The 23341-nt window shown below is 45.2% G+C and overlaps 1 protein-coding gene across 1 annotated transcript in view; it reads left to right on the top strand.

Annotated features, from left to right (window-relative positions):
• Positions 1-23341, top strand: part of DTHD1 (death domain containing 1) — a 350756-nt gene that overhangs the window by 12162 nt on the left and 315253 nt on the right. Inside the window, exon 2 of the mRNA XM_085643317.1 lies at positions 17030-17660. Within this exon, the coding sequence (XP_085499443.1) occupies positions 17030-17660 (631 nt within the window). The remainder of the gene's footprint in view (positions 1-17029; positions 17661-23341) is intronic.

Genomic DNA, 23341 nt, shown 5'->3' with positions numbered 1-23341 from the left:
AAAAAATCGTACCCAAGGGCCATAACGGTCATTGTGCTCGCTTTGTGCATCCCCAGGGCACTTTGGTATTCCAGAAGGGGCAGCAGACCCTTGCGTGGCCCCTTCTGAGATACAGAGGGCGGTGGCGCATGTGTAGCGCAAGCGCAATCTCAAGAGGGTGTTCCCTCATTTGCATGGGGGCAGGGAAACTCTTCACCTCTGTGTTGTAGTGTGGATGCGGGAACAGAGGCAAACATGCTCTTAGCAGACACACTAAAAGTGTGCCACAAAAAGGTGGTTGTCAGCACTCTGGAGGGGGAAAAGGAGGCCTATGGACCTTCAAGACATCCCCTTGTAGGTGGACGCAGTCACTCACTGCATTGACCAGCAGAGAGATCTTTAAGTCGTCTTTAAAGTGTTGGCGGGTTGCCACCGGAAGAGTGAAACATTGAGCGCTTGAAACAGCTGCTCCTTATTTCATTTGTATACACTGTCCCCAGGGCAGCACAAGTTTGCGGCTGCCCTGGGTACCGATAATTATCTGTGATAGGACACATTTTCTCCATTTGTGCACGGTGCACCTTATTAAACATGCACCGTGGCGCAAACAGGGTAAAGTGCACCCTATGTGTAATAGGGCCCCAAATGATCAAAGTGCCAACTGCTGACATCTAGTCATACAAGACCAGGGCAAAGTCAAGCATTTTGGCTAACTGTGATGGAGCGCCTTTTAGATACACGAAGTAGATTGTGTCCATTCTCTGCTTACCTTCATATGTAGAAGAAATTTTGGTAAAAAATGTCTGAGAAGGCAAAGTTCAGCGGGGCAAAGCAGCCAGCAGTGTCTGAAGAGGAGGCATCATCGTCGGGGAGCTGCTGAGCGAAGTAACAGTGAAGATTTCTGCATTCAGACTAAGGGCCTCATGTAGGAAGCCAAATACCGGTCGGTAACGGCCGATTTTCGGTAATTATACCGTTACCGACCGGTATTTTGGCCATTGGTATGTAGGGGGACATATTTTGCTTTCGGAATTTACCGAATCGGTAAAATTACCGATTCGGTAATAATACCGAATCGGTAATGTTACCGAATCGGTAACTTTTCCGAATCGGTAATTTTACCGATTCGGTAAATTCCGAAAGCAAAATCGAGATGTAGGGGGAGTGTGTGTGTGTGTTTATGAGTCGGTATTTACCACCAACTTATAGTTGGTGGTAAATAATGAATGTATGTGTAAATGCATTTTTACGCGCGTAGCAGTGTGCAATGTGGCATACATACATGCCCTTAGGGCATGTATGTGTGCCACATGTGCACACATGGCCGAATCAGGGGTGCAACAGGGTGTCAATGTGACACCCTGCCACCCTTGTATGTGTTCCCCCCATTACCGAATCGGTATTTACCGATTCGGTAATGAGGCATACCTTCCCATCAATGGGAAGGTATGCCTCATTACCGAATCGGTAAATACCGATTCGGTAATTACCGACTAGTAACGATTCGGTAAAAAATACCGACTCATTACCTACATACCAGTTACCACTTCTAAAATACCGATTCGGTATCGTTCGGTATTTTAGAAGTGGTAACTGGTATGCTACCTACATGAGGCCCTAAATATCTTTTATGAAAGTCGAAAGTCTCAAGCGGTACTAATCTCTGGGCTGTAGCTGATGATGGCTTCACAAGGCTGAATACCCCTTTGGTGAGGAGTAGCTGAACAGGATTTGCTGGTGGAGGAGAACATAAAGGGAGCTACTGCAAATTCAGGCTGACCAGTGATGCCTTGGGTGGCTCAGCAAGCAGGTAGGTCCCAGTCTCCACTTGGTTCTCAGAGTAGGTTTTGGTTGAACATTTTATAATTCCCAAGTTTCGAATTTGCATTACTTGGGCAGCTTTACCATCACTTCCAAGGATCTAGGACTGACAGGGTCCCACTATGAAGGTCAGAACTCCCTCAGGCTAGGTCCAGTTGCAGGTTCAAGATTGCTGGAGCTTATTCTGTCTGTGAGCTCTGATCAGGAGACCAGACAACTAGCCCTTGTAGTTACTCTGGAAGTCATGGGTTCAAGCAGGAAATCCAGTCTCAGGCAGCGGGGCAGTCCTGTAAGTGCATGGGCATGCTTCAGGCAGCAGGGAAGTTCTCTTGGTGAAGTACACTGAAGGCCGAACACAGCTGCAAAGTATTTCCTCTGAGAGTCCTATAGCAGTTCCAGAAGTAAACTGAAGAGGGGGTCTGAGAGTCCTATTTTTATATCTGATGCCAGCTTTGAAATGGAACAAACTTCTCCACCCACAGAAGTGTCTGGAAGGTCCTGCCTCCCTGGCCTGGTCCCAGGATGTCTGCAAGCATAAAATGCTAGTGTGACATTCTTTGTGTGTGAGCTGGGGCTTTGTCTTTTAAATGCAAGCGGGGCTGTGCCGTGCTCTGCACCTCTATCCCGCCTTGGATTGTCCATCCTGGCAACACCTAGTCCCCCTACTGTGTGGTTGTTGGGGAGGAATACACAAAGGGAAACTGCTAACTAGACCTAGTCATGTTGTTATGTGCCCAGGTTAGGTCTAAGTAACAATGCTAGACATTTTCTTACATTGTTCAAATTTTGCACAATAACCTTCCTGCTGTGATCTTTTGCACATACTCGTGTGCGTGACAATGTTGGATTAGTTTCTCTGAAACTACTTCTGTTTACACATCTAGCTTCGCATAACATTATCACGATGCCTCGAACACCATGTACAAGGCCTTGTTACGCACAATGTACAAATGTGGTTCTAAATTCATCCACGGGGCGACAGTGCTATCCACATATCCATAACATTGCTAATCTATATGTACATCACAAGGATGCTTTCTATTATAAATAATGAGAATGCTAAAAGATTAGCAGAGGAGGCACTTCAGCTGATGCAGAGGGTCCCTGCATGCTGAGACTTTACCACACAGCGGTCTGACATCTCCGTGAGGGGGTTGTCCAGTTCATGACTAAGGCAGACTCCTACATTCTCTCCCACCAGATAATACAGTTGGATTGTTCCTTCTTGGCTTCACACCTACGCACACTCTAGGTACACAGAGAGTAGGGTTTGCATAGTTGGAGTAAGCCTGATTATTACCTTGTTTATATGCCTTTATATAACACTGTTTTAGCATCATGGTAGAACTATATCTACTATTCCTCTTTTTGTGCTTGTAATCACTTTCATCTGCTTCTCTCCATTGATTATTGCAGCTCATGTATTGTATACAATAATGATGTTGGTTCAATAAATATATTGAAAATGTCCCATTGTGTATTCTCAGTATATATCTCTGAGAACAAAAGAGCATGACTGACTGTTACTACGATCCCTGCAGGGTCGGGGTTGTCATGTTCAGCGGTTGCCAGAAAACATTTACTCCCTGGTAGGGTTGGATAGGCTTATGGTGGCACTGTGAGCTTGCAGGTCTCTAGGCATATCCTGCAGGGGTGCCTGGAATCAGTTTGGACACCTCACCCAAAATCTATGTTGTCCAACAAACTTACAGATCCTATGGATTAGTAGAAACTACATAACATGGCGCTGCCAACATTGGTCGGGTTCTTATTTAACAGTCTATCTGAGTAGAACAATTGTGCTTTTCTCGGATATCCCTACTAACCTCCAAACCGGAGATGTCTGTGGTGGTAGGGAAATCTGCCCAGCTGATTAGGTTTACCCTTTGTATTGACTGTAGGTTATTCAAGCTTGTAGGATAAAAATGTTCCACATTGTGTAAACCCCAGCTCCATAAATTAATTAACTAATTTTCTTCTCTCTTCACATAATGTCTGTAAACGGAGGAGCAGGTTGAGAAGAAGTAGAAACTCTAAATATTACAGATTTGCAAACATGCACTGGTGGAGAAGTTACCTTCATGTTCGAGGCGCACAAAGCATTTAGAACAGAGGTTTTCTATTCTTGGGTTACATGCCCTGCTGTGGATGCTCACACAACATTATTTAACACTTACATTGAGGATGAAACACCAGATGAATACATTCCATATGTGGACATAGAAATTACCTTAACTTACAAAGAACACATAAATTGGTTTAAAGACGCCCTCCCCCACACCATAGAAAACTTGAGACTTGGTCCGCTTAGTAAAGAAGGAGTGACTTGGCCGGTCTTAACTGCTTATACACCTCATCCTAAACTTGCTATTTTAGATGCAGTAGAATTAACAACACTATACGAAGATCTAGTTAAGATTTGCAGAAATCTTACAAAGTTCATAATGTGAACACTCACAATTAACCTTGGGCGGACTGATCAGGCTACACAACCACAATTGGTTACTACAGGTATCAGCATGCAAACGCTGAATGCCGCAATGGGAAAGATTCCCACCAGTCGAGAACAAATTCCATTCTGGATAGCACAGAAAACAAGCCAGCTTGAGGCAGTTTTCCCCCATACTGAACCACAGAAAAAACACAGAATATTAACAATTTGCTTGCCAATGGGAATGGCTTCCCCGGTGGAAGATTGTGCCACTTGGGTTACAGTCTTCACTGCCATCTACACGAGATCACATCGTACCCCTTCTGTGGCTGTACTGCCTCAAGTACTGAAACAGGTACAGAATGAGTATGGGGCAGCACCTACCCTGGACTTGGGGATGAAACTGAAACATATCAGCCATTATGTTAAGTAACCTTAAGGAGGATGCAGCAGCATTGGCTATATACACCAACGTCTGAGGGAGTTCGCTCCTGCACAGAAGGAGAGGGAATTGCCGAGAATTATCGAAGAAACCTATGCTACGCTACTTAGAGATAATTTGTGAGCCATAACTGGGAAACCACAAGTTAAGAGTAATTATGAAAAGGATAACTCACGATTCTTCCAAGGAAAAATGAAACAATAACCAAAAAATAGACAAAACAAGACAAAATCACGGGGTGGGTTTCCTCTATAAAAAAAAAACACTGAAAAGACATATAATCTGAGAAATCATGATAATATTGGAAAGCCTGACAGGTATCAGGATACCGATACACATTCCTCTCGTTCCTTCCTGGAGCTATCTGATGCACGTTCAGAGAGAGGTGGATGGTCAGAGCGCAGATTAGAAGAGTGCGTGAAACTGAAGAGAGAATCACAAGGCTCATCAAACAGCATCACTAAAAAAGAAGAGCAGTCTAAGACTCCTAAACTTCAATTCAAAAAGAAGAAGAAGGTAGCTGGGATTAAAATAAGACATACCGAGGCTACTGAGGACTCCCCTTCTCAATGGGGAATGGGCAGTGATGATGCTGGAGAGCACGGCAGAAGTCACAATATCTCGCCGAAACCTGATGGATTATTTGACAATAGTAACGCTGAGTGAGCATATCTCCATGGAATCAGCTGACTCAAGGGAAAGTGTTCCCCATCAATTACAAGAAATACCACTCCACTTGGAGGGAGACATACCTGTGAACATCAAGGTTCTCTTTTGGGAGAACTTGACATATGGTTACGACATTTGTTTTTGCTGAGAACGACTTGCAACATGAGTTTGTAATGTAATGCCCAATAGGGGAAAGGGTAATTTTACCTGCTTTCTCTGACCTTGTTCTAGTATCTTTTAAAGATTCATACTCCCAGGAGTGGGCATAAGTGCTAGCTCCTGCACCAAACTGAAATCATGTAAGGGGGATGATGAGTCACCTCATCACGATTACCATTAAATTAAATTCCTCAACCGCAGAGACAGTACCCAATAAAGCATGAGACTAAAAAATAAGTTAGGGAAATTGTTGAATAACTTGAATATCAAAGTGTAATAGAAAATTGCACCTCATCCATGAATAATCCTTTGTTTCCTGTAATGAAACTGGATAAATCATACCGTTTAGTTTTAGACTACACTAATTAAATACATCCACACACACATTTGTAGTACAACATGCTCACAGTGCCACACTAATGAATAACATTGTACATAAAAAATAAAAAAACAAAACTAGATATCTCAAATGGATTTTTCTGCCAGAATATATCACCTAAAAGCAGATATTTGACAGCATTTTCAGCGCTAGGTTCAAAGGCAATTTGGCAGTTTTCCTTAGGGTCATAAGATTGTCTCTGGGCTGTTTTCAGCCAGAGTGTGAGAGTCACTTCAAAATGTTTATGAGGAGGCGTTGTCCTATGTAGATGATATTTATCTGACGGACGATGAATTATTAGAACACTTGGACAGAGTAGACCGCATAATACAGGGGTTTGTTCATTTAGGCTACAAATTTAATTTAAAAAAAGCTTTATTGCCCATATGAATGTCCTGGTTCTGGGATTCGAGTTGTCAAGTGAAGGCAGCACATTTTTTCGAAAAATGCATGTTGCTCCAACCTCCCCGACTCTGAAGAGACTATAATCAATTTTAGTATTTGTAAATTTTGGCAAGCATACATTTTGGATTATGCAGAATGAGTAAAACCATTTTACAATTTGACCAGACCTGTTTTTTTAATCAACCACTGGACACAGGAACATACAATAATTTAAAGTTCCGTACAAGCTGACATGATGGCTTCCAAGCATTAACACACAAGTAAACACAATGAACCTGGTGATCCGCATAGTGGCTGGACCAACCGGGTACACCTGTATCAATTTCAATGAAGGTGATACAGTACCCATTGCGTACAAATCACATCTGTACTCAAACACTGAAACGCATTTTGCACTCACTGAGAACATTCTCACAGTGGTACAACCTGCTGTAGCGAGAGAGAGAGAGCATTAGCACAGGGGAACATATAATTGTGCTGACCCCCGTACTGACCTTAGAGGCTGTTACCAATGCAAGTGTTTCATCCACAAAGGATACAATGGACTAACTCTCTCACTGCAACAAATGTAGAGTACAGATTTGATACTACATTACACACATTACAAAAACAAGCATTCCTGCAGTACGAAAAAGAATATCCTCTGCCGCATGAAATAATGCCTCTAGATCGATGGGATTACATCATTTATACAGATGGATCTGGACAGCCTGCCGTAGGGACAAGGCACCAATATACCGTTGCCTGTGCAATCGTAAAGGGGCGCATGCAGTATGGAAAGTTCCGTCCTGAAAAAGACACAGACACACCCCCTAGGGGATTGTACATCACAGCTGGCAGAACTCAAAGCCCTGATTCTGGCACTCCAAAATATGGATCACAGATTTCCCACACTTATAGTCTGTGATTCATATTACTGTGCCCAGTCCTATAATGAATAACTTCACTATTGGTGCCAGAATGGATTTCGAGATTGCAAGGGTTGCACAATCAAGCACAAGCTGCTTTGGGAACAAGTGGCAAAGCAGAAAGAATGCTTGCCATAGGCTCATGTTATTCATACATTGAACGTGTTGGGGTTCACGTTGAATGTTGAAGCTGCTAAGGCAACAGTTTGCACAGCTGCTGCAGCTGCAATCACTTGTTCTAGTATGAGATTATTTAGAGACATCATGGTGGCCATCAGTGCTGCTCGCAATGACACATACCTGCTGAAAGGCTTTCCACTCAAGGACTCCTACAAGTTAGATGCACAAAATATTCCGTATGCTCAGATTCCAGGAGTGGGAGATAGAGTAATACCAAACACTGAATGCAGATTGGGATTAATACTAGATGCACACGTGGGTCTGGGGTCAGCACACACAGGGGTAACAGCAACAGTTGTGCTACTGGATCAGCACTTTTGGTGGCCAGGTCTATCTCAACAGACCAAGGACTTTGTTCTCAAATATGACATCTGCCAGCGGATGAAAGGCTCAACCATAGCACGTCCACCTCACACATCTCTATCTCAGACAAGCCTCTGGCTTGTGTTAATTTGGATCAGAGCGGCCCCTTACACTCAGATGGGGCTTACAAGTACATCTTGATTGCAGTGGATTCATGCTCCATATTCCTGTGGGTTTGTCCACAGTGGTCAGATGACGCTAGAACTGTTATAAATGATTTGCCAATCTTTATCGGGACATACGCGATTGGCAAACTACATTTCGACCAGGGTCCGGCGTTTAGCTCCCGGGCTTACAAAGAAGCCATGTGAAGTTTGGGTGTGGCATTGCAGTACTCCTCCCTATCATCCTCAAGAAAATACGATAATTGAGAGGAATAACGGTGACTTAAAGCGGTCCTTAACAGCAAGGGTATTAGGCTTGGGTCACAGTTGGGTCAATCACCTATGTGGGTTTCAGAGGGCCCTCAATAATATGCCAAGAGAATTCCTTTGTGGTTGTACTCCATATGAAATCCTGTTTGGTGTGAGAATGTGGGTGCAAGACCTCGATAATGTCAGTGCAGTGGCGGTAAAAACACAGTTTGACATCAATGAACGTTTGACTGTTTTACAGGAACTCGATGTATTCCGGGGCGCACAAAGCAACTTCCAAGTAAAAAGCACCGCCACTGGAGAAGTGAAGGTTGTACCGGAAAGACCTGGCTGGGTCCCAAAGATTGGGGATCTCGTCAGGGAAAAAATTGTGAATAAAAAAGAATTCAGGCCATAATACAGAGCACCTGTACCTGTCCTGGCTGTCGAAGGTACTATAACTGTACTTCCGTGCCTTGCCGAGACAAACAGTCTATCTCTATTGTTCCGATCAAACCACACTGTGGTCGATTCTCAACAGTAGGCTGCGTGGGCTCCTGGGTAGCCATGGCACTGCTCTTGCTACCCTTCAGGAAGTTCAGATGGAAGCTTTAATAACTACAGAAGATTCCCCTCTCCAAAGAGAAGCTGTAAACAACAATGACGTATTACTTCTTCCTGTTGAAACAACTACAAATGTAAAGTCAACAAGTACAGAAACACAAATCTAAGATTGGAAAATGTACAATATCTATGTGAATATGCCACAGATGGACTCATCTCACAGTTACAAAACCCCCGCTGGGCTGCTAAAAGTAGACCGGACAGCATCTGGCTACTTGGTGCATTATGACAACTTCTCATTGGATTCAAGTGAACCTGAGATACCACCGCCTTTCACTTTCAACCTACAAGTGCATGCTTTCTTTCTTTGACTGAAAAAAGACATACTTTGGTACTCCTTGGTTACATCGGTGGATTACAATTGAATTACTTTTAAAGGTCCTTTAGATTGGTTTGGTAACTGTTTGTTTCCTTCTTCTGAATGGACACTATCTCCTAGAAGATTCTTCAGTACAACTTGTGAACTTGGTTTTGAAACCACATGCATCATCGCACTATGAGCTAAGGGACCTGTCCCTGATGAACATTACAGCACTTCCCGTACTGGAAGGAATAGTGTGGGACAGGGAATGGTATGATGTGCATGGTCCTACTAAACATTTACAAATACCATATGTAGGAAGATGGCTCTGTTTATCAATAAGTGATAACGCTGTTCACAGAGTCCAGGGGTTCCCCAAAAGTGAACAGTAAAACCCTAAGTGCTCTATTAGTGGTAGTGTGGGCGATCAGCCTTAAGCCTAACACAGAAGAGTGCAAGACATTTATTGCACCTGATCAATAATGGAGAAATGCCTCTAGAAGGAGATCCAGACCAATTTTAATAAAATTATGCTTTGTTTATATTTTTTAAAGGCCTAGGTCTTCGTAATAAGGTAAGTACAGTTTTTAATCAAAAATACTTTTTCAAAATCGACACAGAAACTTTTTCACACTATCCAATGTTATCCTATCAAAAAAAACAATATCACGGTTAAACTGGTGAGTATCAAACTTACAATTTCAGTCATTGGAGCCAAAAGTCAGCATGGTCCAAGGTTCAGGTAAGTACCAAAATTACACTGCCAGCGGCACAGGGGCGGCCGGTTGCAGAGGTCAAAATAAGAGTTCGACTCAATGCTTTCCAATGGAGACAGGGGGTGCTTGTAGCCACACTGTTTGCAGGTAAGTAAATCAGGTGCAGAGACCAAGCTTTGGGTGTTAGGATAAGCACAGGGGGGGGACAAAGCAGCTCCCAGCTTCCACCAGCAGCGGCCCAGGCAGGCCTTGGTGTGAGCTGCATCTGCCAGTGACAGGGCAGGCTTTTTCTCAAGTGAGGAATGATTTGGTTCAGCCACCAGACTACCACTTGAAGTGCAATCAGAGCAGGGACGTAGCTCCTCCCCAGCCATTCTGTAAGGAAGGCACTCACCACTCCACACCCAGGCCCTTTGTCCATGGTCATACCGCAGGAGAGCCATTATTAGTCAGGTGACCCAGACATGAGAAGAAAAGCACATTTGGCTAAGACAAGAGATGCTAACTTTCTAAAAAATGCCATTTGTAATTCAAAATCAGACTTGCCCATTAGGTTGTATTTTCAAATCCTATTCCAATGAGACTTTGAGTCATTTTTCTTTACAGTCCTGAACTGTGGTTATGTATTATAAGGTATTATAACATAACCTAATGATTCTCTATTGGGGAGCCAGCCTTGCAACTGTGAAAAATCACTTTCAAGGTTTTTCACTTCCAGGAAATGTAAAACGTTAAATATACATGTCCTACTTTTTAAACACCATGTACCCTGCCCTATGGGCCTTCCCTAGGGGTGACTTACAAGTATTACAAAGTAAGATGTAGGCAAGGCAATGTCATGTAGCTCCTACAAATCTATATAGGATCTGCGTGTTTTAGACAATATAAACTAAGGGATTGGTGTCAAGACTGATTCCAGATATGTTAGTTTGTAGACCAGATAGCTCACAGTGCCACCATGTACCCCTCTTACCAAGAAGCGAATAGTTTCTGGCAACTATCGAACGTGACAAATTTGACCCCTCAGGGATCGTGAAAACAGTACAGTACATTTTGCTCTGTCACTCGTGCTCACTTTGTCTCAGAGATATACACAGAATGAATGGTGGGGACGTTTTCAATAAGCATTTATTGAAACAGAGTCATTCTAGTATAAAATACGTGTGCTGCAACAACAATGAGACAGAAACAGATATATGCAGGCGTATATATACATGACAGTAATAACACCCTACTCCTACGATGCAAACCCTAAGTAGATGTACCTAAGTGTACCTAGCATGTATGTAGGTGTATAGCCAAGAATCCCCTTAGGATAGAGCCAACCCCCTAGCCTGATGTGGGAGAGTGAAGGACCCCGACTTGGTCTCGAGATAGACACCCTGCGAGGGATGTCCGACCACAGCGTGCTGGAGTGTCTGGATGTATGGACCTCAGCGTCTTTTGTCAGCGTATCAGCATGGAAGTCTTTTCTCCTCTGGTTTGCCTAGCAAAGATGAAGTGCTTATTTACTTGCAAGGTACCCTCAGGGTTTCGACCTTGAAGTGTACTATGGGCATGTCGGGCAAGGATGACAATAGTGGTGACCCTTATACAGAGTTATTATGCAGAAGATGGTAATCCTGCTGTGATACTGAGAATCCTCATGCATAATAAATGAGGCTAGTTTTTGGAGAAAACCACACAACATTTATGTAGCACCTAACTAGGTAAAAAGTCAGCACCAGAGCCGTTATGTAGAGCAACGGTAGGACAGATGTTGGTAAAGGGTCGTTCAACTACCTAAGCCTATATTGGGGTATGTTGGGGTTCATAGCAGCAAAAGTTTTATTTTGCTCAGGATGAAAAGATGCTACAGGTTGCGATGGCAGGCATGAGAAATGTTTTAAAGGGCTACTTTATTGGTTGGTAAAATGACTGTAGCCTACTAGTAGTAATTAATTTACAGGCCCTAGGTACATATACGACCATAGTCTAGAGACGTATATGCAAATTAAAGGTGCCAATTGGGTGTATTCCATGTTTGCCATGTTTAAAAGGTAGAGCACAATCACTTTAACATTGATTGAAGGGAGTAAAGTTCACTGAGTCCTATTGCCAACAAAAATGGGTTCTGTAAAAATAGGGTAGCGAAGGCAAAATATCTGGTGGCATACCAGGTAAGTGGTGACCATTTCCATCAACACGGTCCCTACACTGGGAAGTGGAACTCAAGACCTGTATCAGCTAATTCTACCATGCATGCCATATGAAGACTAACCCTGGGTGGTGAACTCTGCTCCGCATTGGAGTTTGGGGAGTTTTCAGCACTCCGCGTTACGCGGAGGTCGCGGAGTTCTGAAAAACTTGTTTTTTTCCCTCACTCATGCACATCAACATCTAGTTGGTGAGCTTGAGGGTGAAAAATCAAACTCCCGTCAAGATTTCTCAATGCGTGTGGTCGGATTTCTCATTGCGAGTAGTCACGTATGCTTGCGACTGCTTGCAATGAGAAACCATCTGTTTGAGTTGAGAAAGCTGCCGCTCGAGTAAAAAATCTACTCGAGCGGCAGAAAGGAAGCAGCACCCGCTTGCTCTGTGTATGGTGCTGTTCTCGATTATTGCACGGTGCGGAAAAATCACCATGAACAACATTTTATCTAACGCACTCCACCGCTCGCAGAGCTCCGCGTAGCACTGCAGAATTTTTTTGCACTTCACGGAGTTCCACGTAGTGGAACTCTACAAAGTCCGCTCAGGTTTAATAAAGACTGTATATTATTTGTGGTATACCACCTTTAACATACAGGTAAGTATTAGAGTTGGCAATCATTTATTGTGTTGCGCGCTGTATTTTGAGCTGTGAACCTGTGTTCACTCTCCACCTTCATCCTGCTTGTGAAACCTTAGTATGCTTGACACGCAGTACCACTGAGAGTCAAGTGCCGAAAGGGTACTTGGCCCAGCTTCTCAGCTCACATAGTAGGCTGGACCCCAGGACATAAGGGGTAGAAGGCCTCAACTACCACTGTTGTGCCCATTAGCTCTTACTGGCCCTGTGGTCCTTTGATTGGAGTTATGACACTTACATCTGCTTGTAGAGGAAGATTGTGGTGGGTCAAGGCCATATACAACATTTATTGGCCACACACAAAGACCAGCACAGCTATTGCACTGAATGGTTTCCACATCTGAGTGACAAACATTTAGGGATGGATTCGAAAAGATTTCACTGTGACTTACTCTGAAAGTAAATTAAGCTTACTGGGCGCGGAACTGGAATAGACTGGATTATCCCTCCTTGACCTCCCTGCTCCGCAACTCCGCCCCTACTCTTGCTGGCTTACCATCTGCCTCTCAAGCCAAGGCCATCAACACCTGGCTGGCTGGAGGCTGCGACTCAGTGGCGCCCCTACGCCGTATTTCCATCCGCCGACCTAAGGACTCCAACAGATGGTTTAACGACCACCTAAAAGATCTTAAACTGAGCGCCCGACGGGCGGAGAGGCAATGGAGGAAAAATTACAGTCCCTTATCAAAAACTCACTGTTTATCAGCACTGGCCAAATACAAAACAGCAATCCTGGCTGCAAAAACTACCTACTTTTTGTCTAAAATAACTTCTGCAGAAAACAAACCCAGGGAAATCTTTGGCATAGTGAATGACCTGGCATTCTTAGACCGAACCTCGCCCCATATCCCTCCCTCCCAGCCCCTCTGCGACCAACTTAACACCTACTTCTTAGACAAAATAATTACCATCAAGACCAAAATCCCACCGCCCTCTTCCGCTTTCGTCGATCCCTCCCCCCTTCTGTTCAATGCCCTCTTACCTCCATTCCCCCCCTCACTCAGGATTCTTTCCTAGAGTTACTCCCAAAAGTGAAGTCGGGGTCTCCCGCGGACGTCTGCCCGGCACGAGTCCTGCAGCAAATTTACTCCAGCTGCCCTGACCCCCCCATTGCCTTCCTCAACAGCTCCCAGGAACAGGGCGTAGTGCCCCCTGCGCTAAAGGCAGCTGCCATAGTGCCCATCCTGAAAAAACCTGGCGCTGATCCTTCCATCTCGGCCAACTACCGCCCCATCTCCCTGTTACCCTTTCTGGGCAAGGTGATGGAACGCCACGTCACCGCGGCACTTAGCGCCCATGTTGAGGCAAATGGGGGACTGGCATCCCGCCAAGCCGGGTTCCGTCCCAGGCATTCGACCGAATCAGTCGTGGTCTCAGTCTTAGACAACCTCAGAAAGGGCATGGACGAGAACAAACACCAGGCACTGGTCCTCCTTGATCTCTCCGCCGCCTTTGACACGGTGGACCATACCATCTTACTCACCCGTGTCAAGGCGGCCGGCATCGGGGGATCAGCTCTGGTCTTGCTCTCCTCCTTTCTGAGGGACCGCACTCAGGCGGTCCGGCTAGGCGACTTCACGGCCACTCCTCTCCCCGTCACCTGTGGTGTTCCCCAGGGATCTTCTCTCTCCCCCTTACTCTTCAATCTTTATATCTTTCCTCTCATCTTCACACTCCAGCAGCTGGAGGTCACCGTCTATAACTACGCGGATGACCTCCAGCTCATCTTTGACCTGTCTCCTTCCCCTCTCTCTGTTTCTAATCTCCAGTCAACTATGACATTCATCAGGGACTGGATGAACCACAACCACCTTAAGCTGAACCCGGATAAAACCGAGCTGGTTCTCACTGGTGTTTCATCCAGCCCCTGGAACTCTCTCTTCTGGCCCCCCTCTCTTGGTCCCGCACCGACCCCCTCCACCACGGTCAAAACACTCGGTGTCAAAATAAAAAACCAGCTCACCCTCCACTCACAAATTAGTTCCGTGGTATCCTCCTGCTTTCTCACTCTCCGCACTATCCGCACTGTCTCCCGTTTCTTTTCCCCCCAGGCACTTAAGATCATTATGTCCGCACTGGTGATATCGCGACTGGACTACGCAAACGCTCTTTATCATGGCATCCCCGCGTACAGCTTGCGTAGACTCCAGACTATTCAGAACCAGGCAGCCCGGCTGGTATACGGCCTCCCTCGTTATCACCATTCCACCCCCCTTCTCAGGGAGCTTCACTGGCTCCCTGTAAAAGAACGTTCCCTCTTTAAGATTGGCTGTATGGTCTTCCAGGCCCGACAGGGCACTGCCCCCGCTTTCATTTCTTCATTAATCAATCCTTACTTACCTGCAAGAGAACTTCGATCTTCCTCCAAGTCCCTCCTTCAGATCCCCCGCTTCACACGTAAAAAGTGGGGCGGGGCCAACTTCTCTACCCTGGCCCCAACTTTTTGGAACTCACTCCCTGACCACCTCCGCTCTGCCACGCAGTATCTCCCCTTTCGTAGAGATCTGAAAACGTTCCTCTTCAGCCAGGCTTTCCCCACTTAAACCCTCTTATATCTCCTCTTATCTCTCTTTCTGGTCTTTTTCCCTCAGTTGCCGAACCCCCTAGCGCCAAGAAACCGCAAGGTGTACGCTGCGCTCTAGAAATATTTTAAATTAGAAATTACTCCTGGTGCTCTGAGAAAGCCAGGAGTAGTACAAAAGTTAGTCAGAAAAACTCATAGAAAAATCGTCATGAATTAGGCCCATTGTGTGTTCCCTGGGAGAGTGTTTGCTGTTGAACGTACTTTTATCAGCAGTATAAAGATAGCATGTCCATGGGGAATAGATTCTCTCATGTGCATGTAGCATGCCCATGCAAATGAGAAAATATGACCAGTGGAACGTGTGAGAATTTGATTTGGTCCAATTCCACGTATTCAAATAGTACACATTGTTGCCCGCAGTCCCTGCATAAATCTGTCCCTAACTTTCTTATTATAGTCTAGACACTAGACACTTGTAGTTAGAAAATGATGTGCGTGTTTAATTGTAACAATTTACTACACTTGAGTTTAGTTGACACAAACAATGATTCTGTCAGAGCCAGAAGACAGTGTGAAAGGCAGGTCACAGAGCAAATTACTTCTGCTATTTAAACAATGAAAACTGAATATGCGATGTTACATTGCATGCGCTACAACGCATGTGATTACAACACAGTTGTTACAATGACCGCGTTGCTACAACACAAATCATTCCATAGAAAGTTGTTTCTACAACTTTCTATAGGGGGCGCGCTGGATTTAGGAATAGTATAATTTACTAATCCAACTCCAGAGTGTGCAACAGTAGGGAAGGTGTTGGAATAGTAAATTATACTATTCCTTAGCTTAGGCCGCCCCCTACAGCAAGTCGTACAAACAACTTGCGATGTAATAGCTTGCGTTGTAGCAACGCGATCGTTGGTACTACTGCGTTGTAATTGCATGCGTTGTAGCACATATGATGTAAACACTGTTTCCCATGAAAACCAGAGCCTGTTTTTCCGCTCTTCAAAGCAATTTTCTGAAAGTAATTAGCAGAAAGGACCTATTGATGGCAACATGTTTTTTTTTGCAAGCCACTCTACATATTTGTAAAAATACTCACTGATGTGACATAGCAAACGTCTTTGGAAGAAAGGTTATGATGAGGCAATGTATTATTGGGATTACAGTAGCCTTTGTTTTACAAAGAAAATGATATTGCAAGCAGCCTGGGAGTTCCGAGACCTCATAAAGCAACTCTGTCCTCTGCCTCATTCCTCTATGTGGTCTCAGAAGTCTTCTGTGAATTGAAATATCCTTCTAATGTACAGCAGGCGTTATAATATTGCATATATTATTCTAATCTGTCCTCCCGTATAGCACAGCGCGACAATGTACGGTATAGAATGCTGATCAGCCATAATGGAAATGACCTGCAGTATGTGTGAACCCCTGCAAGATATCAGCGCACAATACTATGTTAAGTAAATGCTTATCTGTTATCCTGTAGATTTTTTGCACCTCTTTATTTCTTTAAAAAATAAGCATAAAATAAATCAATATTTGCTCGAATTAGGCAAAAGTTAGTACAATTGTTTACACGCTAGTTAATAATTTTTACCAGCAGCCAACAATTGGTTGTAATAGCAAGCGCAAAATCAGAAGTTAAACAACTTAGGTTCCTCGTCAAATATGTGCTAGTTTCCAAAAGTGAGAAAATAGCTTGTTTGCCCCTTATATTCTGCCAACGTTGAAGTGAGACTCTTACTCTCTATTCAAATAAACACATTTAGAGCCATCAATAAAGCAAATATGTTGAACCATTAACACTGAGCAACAAACACACAATACAAATATATTTGTTAAAGTTGGTGCATACGGTGTACTTTCTATTTATCAATGGTTTAGCTACATGTGTTGGAAATTATTCCTTGCTTACGATGTCTTTTTGCCATATATACAGTGCCTCTGGATTACATTGCCAACATAGTCAAGGAGCTGGGAGATGCTGTCGCACAACTAGGAGTGACAGAGAATCGCCTGCATGAAATCAGCTGCACATTTGACGATGCTTTAAGTCTAGCAGAAGCAGAACTTTCAGCACAAGATCACACGATTGACAATCGAGTCGAAAATGAGGAAGGTGAATCTCTAACTTTTTCGCTTCAAGAAAAAACGCCACAGGAAAATTCTCCCAGAATCGGGCAAAATGATGAAAATGCTGCTAAAATTCCTTCTAAAGAAAACGAATCTTCAGACGGAAATCCAGCAATGGAGCAAAATGACAGCAGGTATTTGAATGGCTCACACCACATTCAAGAAGAAGAGCAAGTGAGCAAAATATCCCTTGAACACAAAACAAGTGAGCAGAGCAAAGAAAGTCCGCCCGCACAACAGAAAGGCGACATCACGCCGAACCATCAGAGTGAAGGGAACTCGGACAAGACTTTGGCAGTCCATGAAACCAATGGCATTCATGACTATGATGAAACTGACAGAACATCTGAATCTCGAGTTGTTCCCAATATAACTCTGGACAGTCAGCCTGGGGGTGTTAGGCTTAAAGCACCAGGTAATCCATTCGTCAAAAAAGAGTAAGTAGAAAATCTTAATTTTACACTCATTAAACAATACAAAAATGTCACATGCACTTTCTGATCCGTGAAAATAACACTGAGCCGCAGCTTTATGGTGCAAATGTAATTGCATCGTATTGTTATTTGGGGCAAATGATGCAAAATTGTGCGAATCGTTTATGTCATGAAACTATGCCCTTTTTTGTCCCCACTACAGGGAACAGTGACACATGTTCAGAGGCCCCTTTACAAACATGCAAACGTTTACTTGGAATTTTAGAAAGGTTTTGTTTCCCGGAAACCTCGGCTGAAACTGGAAGGTGGCGGATGTTTAGAGTGACGCAATCTATGTACTTCTCGTTTATTTAATTTTTTGCAGATTTCTGCTGTTTAACTTCATGATGTTTCTCATTTTTTAATACATTACGAAATATTTGACTCTTTTTGGAAGTTTGCATAAATCCCGGACACAGTTTAGTGCAGAGAAGGGCGATCTACAGTAAATAGGGTGGGGGTGTGTAACCCCCTGAAAGCCTTGAGCGTGATTACAATTCTAGTCTACCATTGCATTTGCAATCTGCTAAAATGCATGTGGAGCGTGCCCCTGCCCAACACCCCCCACAGCCCTTGTCTCCCTACTTTCCCATTCGACTCCCCAGACAAAAGGTAGGCAGGTAGCGGCAAGAAGTCACCTGAGGTAAACAAACTAATCATAAATTCTCCCGCCATGAATGCAGCTTTGGGAGCCTAATGCACAGCCTTGGTTAGGAAAACTAGTGCGTGGCCTGGAATAATGCGACAGGTGAATTATGGGATACTGTAGCGGATACTGAAGAGTAGTTGCAAGTGGAGCAATGGGTTCTAGTGGTGAACTGGGCAGTATTGAATTGGGGGTCGACTGCATGATATTTGAGTACCATCCATTGAATGTGGTGGAATCGCAGGGTGGCGGCGTGGTGCCATGGCTTGTCAGCCCACAGTAGTGGTGGCCCTCAGATGATTCAAAAGCATGCAGGTAGCAGCAGAGTTAAGATTACTTAAGGCACATTTCACTGACAATGACAAATCTTACTCTATTGCTGTCTGACAGCTATCGTTTGTCAGAGACACTGCAGCATCCAGCAGTGTTTAATTTGTGAAAATATAAAGGCCCGACAGGAAGACACTGCAGCTTGCGCCACACATTGCCCCTTCCAGCACTGCCAAAGACAGTACCAATCAAGCTACTAACCTCACACTCGTTCAAGGGACAATTCAGGCTATTTAATGCCACCCAAAGCTATACAAATGGCTTAGGGACAGATGTATCAAAGGGTTTTACCCATTCTGTGTCCATGGAAAAATGTGTTCACACATGTGGCCCTTAGTGTTAGATATGGCATCTTTTGGCATGGTCTTCCCTGACCTTTTTGACTTCTGACCTCCTGTTTGGACCTTGCTTTGCTGGCATAGGACTTGGAGCATTTTTGACACTGCTATTCAGCGCCAATGCGCCATGCTAGTCATATACATACTGGTGATTGGTGTATACATGATTTGCTGATTTGAGTTTGCTGTAAGTCCCTTCACTAGGGGTAAGAAATATACCTAGGGCATGTTACTAGGCTTGGAATTTAATAATTTACTTGCCAAGGTTCTGCATGTCTTTCGTTGTATCAGAGTACTCCCTGAGGACAGGGTGGGGTGTCGGAAAGAGGTAGGGCGCTGCATGCACTGGTAGTGAAAGGCACCGGAAGGGTGTGTTTGGTATGATAGGGCCTGCTTCTTGCATTGGATTGACATGCAGGATTGCTGGAAAGGCTATTGAGCTGTATTTCCTACGTGCAGAAGAGTGGCAGTGTAGTGTTTGATATAGATGAGTTAGTAATGGCAAATCCTCTTCAGTGATGCAAGTAGATTCAACATTACTACTGTGGAAATACCACTTTGGGAAAGTGGTCATTTCTGTGCTCGTGGCTCTACGAGTCGGTCAGCCTGTCTCCAATCCACGTCTGGGTGCTGGGGGGACAGCTACATCTGTGTATTACTGAAAAGACAGACATAAACTAGGGGCTCAAGGGAAACTGCAAACCTCTGACTCTGAGGGGTCTTCCTGGGGTGGATAAGAGGCTGTGGAATTAGCACCTGCATTCCAAGGGGCAGGGTCTTGACCCCACTAAAGATATTGATCAAGCCTCCAGGGGTAGGATGGCAGACAGGACATAATTTAGAGAGGGCCCGTGCCTTTCAAAGGTGGCCTTTTTAACTGAGCTCATCTTCAAAGGCCATTGTGGTTATAACTACTGGGGCTCTACTCTCAGGAGTTAGAGACGCTTTGGGGATTGACCCATACTACGCTGGTACGACACTCAACATAAACAAGAAGAACTATTGGGGCAGGAGGGTCTGCAACTGGATTATCTGCAGCCTCACGTAGCCTTGGGCTTCTCGTGTTCTAGGAAGGGGACCATCACTTGGTGGATTTTGCCTCGATGTTTCTGGCCTGCAGCTAGATGCCAACTGCCGTAACCCGGGTACCTAAGCACTCTCATAGGGCCCGATGGTTGGCCTCCTGTCCACGAGAGCCCAGGGAATAAAAGGATCTCCCAGTTCCCACAAGAACATAAGGGCCATGCTGGATGTGGTGGAAATGGGTGGAAATGATCGTCGGTTGGGACAAGGACCAACCTGACGTGTGCAGTAATCACACTGTGCAGAGGAGAATGCTTGTAACGATTAGTGCCCACCTGAGTGTGCCGTAGTGTAGGAGAGTAGGATCTGCACTTATGTTGCCCCCACTTTTTTTCTGATGTTAACACTGGTTTCTGGCTATAGTCTGGCTGGGTCCCTGCTAATCAGGGCACCAGTCTCTCTGTTCTCTCTAAACAACTTGGAGTGCATATTAGATGCACTAGTGATTGGATACTGTGGTACCTTATGAGCCCCTAGTATATGGTACCTTAGGTACCACGGGCATAGGTACTTCACAGGCTTACCAGGGGCTGAAGCATGTATTATGCCACCCCTGGGAAGTAGACTAAATCTGACACCACAGGCCTGCTACTGCAGCCTGGGTGAGGTAGTGTTAGCACTCCTCACTGAGGTATAGGTTCCCTATATCTCACCATACACACACATATAAACCTATCAGTCACCCCTAAGGCAGGCCCTATCAATCCTGAGGGCAGGGTGCTTGGTTTACAATGTGAGGGGGTGCCTCTGCATGAGCAGGGCCCCTTTGCAGCTGGCAGAGTCTATTCTCTGTGGCTGTTTGTGGATGCAGTTAAACCATATACTCTTAAGTGCATTATAACCTACCGGTAAATGCTAACTTTGGAATGACTACATCAAAGCATGTCGTGTCTGGTGTCAAACAACTTGGAATCATACCCCCACACCAGTAACTGGTGTGGGAGTATGATACCACCATTCTAGAGGGGCAGACATGTACCTACTGTGGAAACACGGTGGAAATCTGAAAGAGCCCTGGCATCACAAAATGGATGCCACCAGCACAGACACTGGGCTGCCCTCCTGCTGCTGACTGAAACTCACAGAGGAGGAGGCCCAACAATAGGCATCCTATCACAGGGAGGTGTAACCACCTTCCAGACAGGATTTGGTGTTTGGGGCTGGGTGGGTGCACTCCTAGAGTGCTTTGAAGTCCTGCACTGTGGGAGCAGTAGGCTCCTTTGTGCATATGCCAGCTCAAACCGGTTCAGGGGCTACCTGCCCCTGCTCTGGCGCGAAACTGGACAAAGGGAAGTGGGTGTAACCACCCACTCCCCTGACCCTCCCAAAGGAGTGGTCATAGAGCTAGTCCCTCCCTTTCCTTTAGTATAAGATAGGGAAACCTTGCCATTGCAAATCAGATATCCCTGGACGACACTCTACAAGAAGAATCCTGGACCTTTGATGTTCCACTACCTTTGGAAGACTGAAGAATCTCCCTTGGAGTCAAGGAATGACTCCCCTGCTTGGCAGGCACCAAAAACTTGAATCAACGGTCACAAACTTTCCCACTCCCGCTGGAGTCCGAAGTCCCTGCAGCCCCGGAAGTGAATTTCCTGACTTCTCGATGGCCATTGTGAGTCCCCAGCAGAGCTGAGGTGAGTGGACCCGACGAGTGACGAGGAACAGCAATACCTGGGTACCGTGCACTATTGTCGAGTGCAACCCCTTAACAACGTTCTACAAACTTGTGCATTGGACCACATGTGGTCCAATCCTCCAGCAGAATTTTCTTTGAAAATCAGAGGCCTACCTCGTCCCGAGTGACCGTGGACTCCTGTGAAACAAATCCTCATGAGGTGTCTTTGCGATCCCTTGCCGGCTGGCTTGTGGGTCCCCTGAAGACTTTTTCATCAAACCAAAGGGCTCCACTGGTTGCTCATGGCCTGCCCTGACTTACCCTCACTGGGTGAGTCTCTCAGACCTTGCTGGTCTGCACCGCTGACGTTCTTCAATTTCCACAAGCCTTGCTGTTGCCAAGGCTTGTTTGCTCCAATCCGATTGCCGACACCTCAGTAAGCTGCAGACTTTATAGGACACTCCAAATCCAGCTTCTGGTCATTGTCGACACCTCCTGGACCTCGTGGCTGAAGAGTCAAAACAACTTTGATCACATGAAATCACCCGACTTCCGTGGGCATTCATCTTCCTGGCCCCGGGTCACTGGCAAGTGACTGTGAACACTGTCCCTTCTGCTTTCAGGTCTTCTTCATCTTGAATCCAGCCTTGGATTCCACCGGACACTTCTCCAGTCTTCGCAAGCAGCAAAACGTCTTCGGTTTCCATAGAGAACGACGACGCGACCCGACACCAAAAGACACCTATGCACCCGGCTTCCCTGGGTGAGGTAACTTGTGCACTCCAGTGCTCCTGTGGGTGTTGGCCCTCGAACTACTTACATTGTAAGTGGCTTGCTTGTAGACTCTCTAGAAGTACCCTAAAACTTTAAAATTCCAACTGCAACTTGCTCCATTGTAATCAATAGGAATCCCCGGCTGTGTTCTCACACTGCACGCGTCTCCCGTGGGTTCTTTACTTACCTGCCTTGGGTGGATTAGTGAAGCCCCAGCGATTCTACAGGCCCTAGGCCTTGTCCCTTTGCAAGTCGACTTTCCTAAACCTCTTTTTTAGTATACGGTCCGGTACGCCCCTAGGGCCCCAGCCATATTTGTGCTTAACTTATTGTGAAACGTTGATATTTGCATATGTCCCTGACTTCTAATCTCATAAAGAGATTAGTAGAGTGTGTCTAGTAATAAATACATATATATATTTGATATATATACCTGTGTGGTGTCCTTTCATTTGGTAATTCTAGAGATTATAAGGTAAAACAAGCTGCTTTACATTCCTCTGAGACTTAGCTTGAAGGCTGCTCTCCACCGCTACCACTAGGATAGCTTTCTTTAAAAGGTTGTCTTAAACCTAGCTACCTTAAGAGTCGAATTGGACTGGTGCAAGGTGGCCACTATAGCTAGTGACCAGCATATGCCAGGCCAACCTCTCACACGTATTATGAGGAATTTGAGGAGTGCAGGGGAAGTCTGCTAAATCTGGGGGACCCAGGCTTACAACTGGGAACCTGGGCTAGCTCGCACTCTGTAGTGTGTGGTGTCCGAGGGGTGTTGGGAGAAGTTTGCTGAGTCGGCGGCACCCAAGCTGGTATCCTAGACTGTCTTCAACCTCCAGATCGGGAGGATGATGTTGCC

Source organism: Triturus cristatus, chromosome 2_2 (genome assembly GCF_964204655.1).
Source record: "Triturus cristatus chromosome 2_2, aTriCri1.1, whole genome shotgun sequence".
Taxonomy (NCBI): domain Eukaryota; kingdom Metazoa; phylum Chordata; class Amphibia; order Caudata; family Salamandridae; genus Triturus; species Triturus cristatus.
Note: the sequence above shows the minus strand (reverse complement) of the source record. Positions and strands in the feature narration are given on the sequence as shown.